General features: G+C 30.5%; 1 protein-coding gene across 1 annotated transcript; it reads right to left on the bottom strand.

Annotated features, from left to right (window-relative positions):
• Nucleotides 1-3328: 3328 nt before the first annotated feature.
• On the bottom strand, nucleotides 3329-3738 carry LOC113772472 (RING-box protein 1a-like). The gene has a single exon (XM_027317073.1). It carries the CDS (start codon nucleotides 3715-3717, stop codon nucleotides 3340-3342), a length of 378 nt encoding a protein of 125 aa, XP_027172874.1. The 5' UTR covers nucleotides 3718-3738; the 3' UTR covers nucleotides 3329-3339.
• Nucleotides 3739-6599: the final 2861 nt, after the last annotated feature.

Here is a 6599-nt window from a genome sequence, read left to right as displayed (position 1 = left end):
AGAAAATGGACTAAAATGGTAATTTTCATTTAAGGTCTTCAAATACATGTTTAGTTAAGGGTGAACAACTATTAAGTCATTCAACTTTTTTTTTATTAATTCAAATTTAGTCCTTTAACTTTTGTTTTTAGTCAATTCAGTCATTTTAGTCAAAGTTTAGCCAAATAGAAAAATTTCCAGCACCAACGAAGGGGTAACCTGGGAAACCAGCAGATGTGATTATTTAGAGGATTATTAAGGAGGTTTGAAACTGTGCGGCTAGTTGGCAATATGTGTCAAGCACAAAAGGTAACTAGATGCCAAGCCATTTTCCAGACAAAATAGATACCATAAGATTAGATAGTTAGTTGCAATTGAACAATCCTCTCACTAATTCTTCTATATTTTGGTCATTTTCAATGAATGACTAATATAAAGGGATTAGGGACACAAGCAATCATTAGTCCAAGGAGTTCATTTTGAATTAACTGTGACATATGCAAGAGGAAAAATCATATGTGCACACAAAAGTAGAAAACATTCATTTTTTTTCCGTCTTTCTTTCCTTGCCTTGTGTACGTAGGAATGAATATGTGTGCACATTTCTATTGTGATTTACATATGTTTACAAGCCCAAGCTAATTCTGCTCATATGCACAAACACTCGTTTCGAGATCCACGAGATTAAAAAAATGTTATATAGATATGTAATTTTATTTTTTAAGACAAGTAATTTTTCCGTCACAATTAGTATATCATACATTTAATCTGTACCATGAACCAATTGGATCAAGGATTGTTTTGTGCATGGGATATGATTGTCGTAATTATTAATTGATTTGAAAAAAAATCTCAGTTGTTAGTATGCTTATATAGTGCAGAAATAATGAGGGTGTCCACACCAATAGAAATTAAATCTAAACCGCCCATTCATCAAGATTCTGCTAGACCGTAGGATTGGTTGCGTCGTGGTATTACAAAACTAACAATTAGATGCTGGATACCGGGTCTACAAGTAAAAAACACGTCTTTGGTACCAAATAAAAAATATCAAATTCTCGGAAGAGCAAAGCAAAGAAGGGAAACAGTTCTTGAATTTTTATACTTCCCTCCAACACGATCATATCTACAATTAATTGCAATAGCTCCTAAACATAAATCACACCATAAACTAGACGTTAAAGTGGTACTTGAACATTTATTGGTAAGAATTCAAAAAAAAAACATTTATTGGTACACTGAATTGGTTTTTGTTAAAAAAGTTATTTTGATTATGTGTATCTTTTACACAGTAGAGTTTGTTAGTAATAAATCCAATGCATTAAGAAAATACGCATACAAAATATTAAAAACAAATGCTGTTTTTTCAAATAATAAATAAGATATTCAACCTTGGATTTAAAAAAATAAAAAAATGTTAATTAAATTTTAAAATGTTTAAAATAATACGCTATTTGGTCTTTTAAGGTATTCAATTTTGGATTTTTTGAATAGATAATGAAAAAAAAGTGTAAAATATAAATATTAGACTACACAAGAACATATTTGCCTGCACTAAGACGTTACTCGCCAATCAAATCAAAGCAAACAAGTGATTTTATGAAGATTGGACTATAGTTGACCTTCTTAATCATCAAATTGCTAAGACGTTAGTGGCTAATTAAATTAAAGCAAATGAGTGTAAAGGCGCATGATTATATTATACAAGAACCTATTTACTTGCACTAAGACATTACTCGCTAACCAAACCAAAGCAAACAAGTGACAATATGAAGATTGAACTATAATTGACCTTCTTAATCATCAAACCACTAAGACCTTATTCGCTAATCAAATCAAAGCAAACAAGTGTAAACACGAAATTAGACTTATAAATGTAACATTAATATTATATTTTATGCAATTAATTAATTTATTACTTGTTAATTAAATTCTATAGTAATCATCTATTTAATGTATATGCTAATGGTACACACCGATATGTCATAGTACACTCTTTTAAAGAGAAATTAGAGAAAAAAAATCTAAACCATGTGAAAAATAGTCATTGTTAGGGGTCAAAGTCATATTTATGTAGCTAGTTATCCACTGATGCTTAACTCTAAACGTATGCATATTGCTTGATCTTTGTTGGGTGGAAGTGAAATTTTAATGAGATAATTTCATAAATCTCTCCTAAGGTTTCTGACTATTTTGCTGGCCTCCCTCCAAGTTTCAAAATTTACACTGACTTTCATTGAAATTAATTATCTTGTAAGATTGAAATCCAACCAGTAATTAAAAAGTAATAGAAAAGAGAGAAAAGACAATATTATGATTCCATCACCGTCCCTCATTTGCTATATTATTTAGTTAATTTAATACTAATCCATACATTAAAAAAATACTAAAATTTGTTGTTTATCACTAAAGATCAAATTACATATAGCATTAAAAAATGGTATATCATTCTATTTTTTTTTACTTAAATGCAATAGCCAAATTACTCTTTTTCAGTTACATGCCTAACATAATAAAAAAACAAATAATCAAAAAAATTTGCAACCAAAACATTATAAAGAGCAAACTTTAATAGCATTAATATTCTTGTCAATATATTAAGTCACAAGGATATTTATGGTGCTACTGAGATTTTTTGGGCTTTAAAATTCACTCTTTATAATTTTTTGGTTGCAAGTTTTTTTTATGATTTGTTGTTGATTATGTTTGATAATGGGTCTGTAGTTGAAAAGAATAATTTGGATCTTACATTAAGTGTAGTGTGTAGAATAATATACTATTTTTTGATATTATCTATGATTTGATCCCTGATAATAAACAGCAAAATTTAGTATTTTTCTTTAATATGTGGACTGGTAGTAGATTAATTAAATAATATAGTAGATGAGGACAATGATAGAATCATATTATTTTCACTCTCCTGATATCACTTTTTAATTGCCAGTTGGACCTAGATGTTACAAGAGAATTAACCACAAGGAAGAATAGTGTAATTTTTGAAACCTAAAGGGTGGCTAGTAAAATAGTTATAAATCTCAAAGGAGGTTTCTAAAATTATCCCAATTTTAGTAGCAACAAAGTTATTATTATTATTTTTTTTTAGGCAACAACCAGCAATAAGGTGTTAAAATCATTAAAAGCAAAGAGCAGACATCAATTCAGTACGAGTAACTGCAAACTAATTTACCGATGAATCCGACATAGTACCGAATAGAACCAGATATTGCATTCTACAACAAATAGGTTTCTCAGAATGTTTGACTTCGTATTTGCAGCAAACTGGTAAAGGCAAGTAAAGGCTGGGCTAAATCTTCATTTTCAACAACACACAGAGAGACCCATCTGTCAATTGCCCAAGCTCTAGTGACCGTACTTCTGGAACTCCAACTCACTGTTATCTAATGGGCAAACCTGGCGTGTCTTGAGCCATCTGCTAATACAGTGGAAGTGAAAAGCATGATTGCAAACACCCCAAGCAACTGTGCATTCCTCGCTAGTAGCACTGGATTGATTAGCTTGACACTCGATGCAAAGATCCATAATATGATTCCTGCAAATTGCACAGTTATCCACCACGATATCCCAAGCCCAAAGAGCGACGGCGTTCCACTTCTTGATCTCGAATCGCGTGGCTTTCTTACCAGAAGTTGAGGTGGACACCGTGGAGGATGAAGGTCCGGCTCCGCTGGAGCCTTCTCCAGCCGGAACCATGGTGACTTCGGTGTCAAGAGATGCCATTGGGTTGGCTCGAAGAGAGCTCTCTTCGCAAGTAGCAACAAAGTTAATTCTGTCAGATCAGTTAACATATGTCAACTCGCTTGCACTATCTCTTGTTCCTTTGTTGCCCCTAATTAAGGGTGTGTTTAATTATTTTACTTAATGCTAAAAATTAATTCATTCAAAACTTCTTTTGAATTTGGCATGTTTGATAAATGAAATATCTTACCACTTAATTTATTAAGTACTATTTAATTTCTGTTCAAAATTTTAGGCCATTTAGGATCTGTTTGATAACTCTACTGCTAAAATTTATTCATTCTGAGCCTTTTGAATCAAGCATGTTTGATAATAGAAATGCCTTACCACTTAATTTATTAAGCATTGCTTAATTTGTGTACAAAATTTTAAGTAAAAATTTTCAGTGAATCTTAGGGTTGGCAATTTTCAACATGATTTAAAAACACGATATGAACCTAATACGAAATTAATATGTTTGGGTTGAGACTTCGTGGGTTCAGATTAGAATTGGGTCGAACATGATGAACTCGAAAAAAAAAAAAACAGATCGAATTCAGGTCGCTTATGGGTTGACCCAATAACCCGTTTATGAATTACAATAATTTAATAAATATCAAAATATTTTATCTAACTAAACTAAGTTATTCTCTCTTTTTTTTCCAAAGGCATTAACCACTTAATTCTAAATGAATTTGTTTAACTTGTGTGAAGTTGAAATTGTTATGTTTGGACAAATGATATATTACATTATTTTCTATTTTATAGTATTTCAATTTATTTTAGATCTGGTTTCGGAAAAAATAATTTTACAGTGTTCTAATTTATTTTAGATCTGGTTTGGGATTGTTTTATCGAGATTTTTAATACTTGATTATGTAATTAGCCTTGTGCAAAATTGGTTCTATTAGACAGTGATAAATTAGTAAATTGAAATTATGTTTCAAATCATTCGGGTTGACCCACCCACCCGAAATTTTCGGGTTTAGGTCACGATACCTGAACTATTTTAGGTTGGTGGGTTGTGTTTGGATCAACAAGTTATTTGTTATACCCGAGTCTCGAGCCAACCCATCAACCTATTTCTGACTTGATTGCTATCCCTAGTGAATCTTCTGAATTGACTACCAAGCTATACCTTTCACATATACAATACACTCTCATACTGTTCTTGCACACGATACATGTTTGTTTTCTTTATGTTTGACACGCACATAGACACATACACATGGACACACTCTCTTACAGACAATGCACATATTTAGATACCACCTCTAAATTATTTCATTATTTTCTCTCTCTCTCACACACACACATTTTTCTTTTTCTCCAAACACTCAAATAAATGCAATTCTTTTAAAAATATAAACACAATATTTGTGTGATATTTCAATTCAGTATTATAATCCAGTTAATTATTAAAAAGATATAATTTAAACAATTTAGCAACTTAATGCTTTTAGCAATTAATTTTCAAAATTCAGAATTTTAATTTATCGAATAGGCTCTTCATATATTAAGCACTATTAATTTGTGTACAAAATTTTGTACTCAATATTTTGATATATTACACTTCTCACATATATAACACATTTTCATACATGTTTTAACACAAAGTGCACATTTGTTCTCCTTTTGTTTGACATACATATATGCATGCATACACACAATGACACATAAATACACATATTTAGTATACTATCTCTAAATTATTTCATTATTCTCTCTCTCTCATGCACAGACACACTTTTCTTTCTCTCCAAATACACAAACAAAGACAATTAGTTTTAAGATAAAAAAATATTATTTGTTCGACATTTCAATTCAATATTGTAATTTATTTAATTACCAAACATATATATATTAATCAATTCAGCAACTTAATATATTCAGTACTTAAATTTTAGATTTTAGAATTCAAATTTCAAACTTAAGTTTTATCAAATAGGCTTTAAGTCTGTAACCAACCAATAGAATATTCCTTATGTTAGCTTCAACTAATTTTTACCATAATTATTAGTCAAATTCATAATGCATCTGCCCTCTCACTGATAACTTAAAAGTCTTACATAGGTTTCAAATGAATATATGCACTAGAATAAGAATAGACGATATCTATTTTTTAGGCAAAATAACTCTTTTCATTAAATAAGGAAGGAACGGTTTCTAATAGCAAGAAAAGTTGCCCTATACAAGCACAATAGAACAAGAACCCATGCTATATGGAGAATAAATCCTATAGCTATACAATATTAAACTAAGGGAAAAAATCTACTAACCAAAATTCCATCCAATGCTAACTTCCAGTTATTACATGTCCTTTGCACCTTTTGCCAACCTGCTACAGTTTGCCTAACAGGAGAAATGACATCCTTATACTATATAAGAATGAGTTGTGGTCAAAGGGGTTTTGAATTTCAATCGGATGGATAGGAATTTTTGGGAATGTGAAATATTGTATAGTTCTTTTAAAACTTTTGGTACAACTGAGGGCAGCATGTGTTTAGGCATATTTACCGAAATGCCCTTACTTTGGTACATTTAAAGCTCTGATTTATAGAGACATTTGGGTATTTCTAAAATATTAAATTATTTTGCAATCGTTTTTGCATCAAGTACAACTCATATAAGCTTATGTATTGGTATAATTACTAAAATGGTGTTATAGATACATTTAATTCAAGTGTGGCTTTTGTTGCGCAATTAACACAAAGAAATATTAACATGTTGTGCAATTAACAAGTTGCTATATGAATTGCTAGAACAAAGCTTTGGTTGGGGTCGTTGATACATTAGTTGCTATTAGTACAATTAATTATAGCTGAGAGCAGTGACAATTTCTTTTTATGCCCTTATTTAGGTTTAAGACCTCCAACAAAATAGAA

Source organism: Coffea eugenioides, chromosome 5, assembly GCF_003713205.1.
Source record: "Coffea eugenioides isolate CCC68of chromosome 5, Ceug_1.0, whole genome shotgun sequence".
Lineage (NCBI taxonomy): Eukaryota > Viridiplantae > Streptophyta > Magnoliopsida > Gentianales > Rubiaceae > Coffea > Coffea eugenioides.
The sequence above is the reverse complement of the archived record's forward strand: the minus strand, read 5'-3'. Positions and strand labels throughout refer to the sequence as shown.

Excerpts from the sequence above, each read along its gene's own strand:
- LOC113772472 (XM_027317073.1), bottom strand. The coding sequence starts at position 3,717 with ATGGCATCTCTTGACACCGAAGTCACCATGGTTCCGGCTGGAGAAGGC.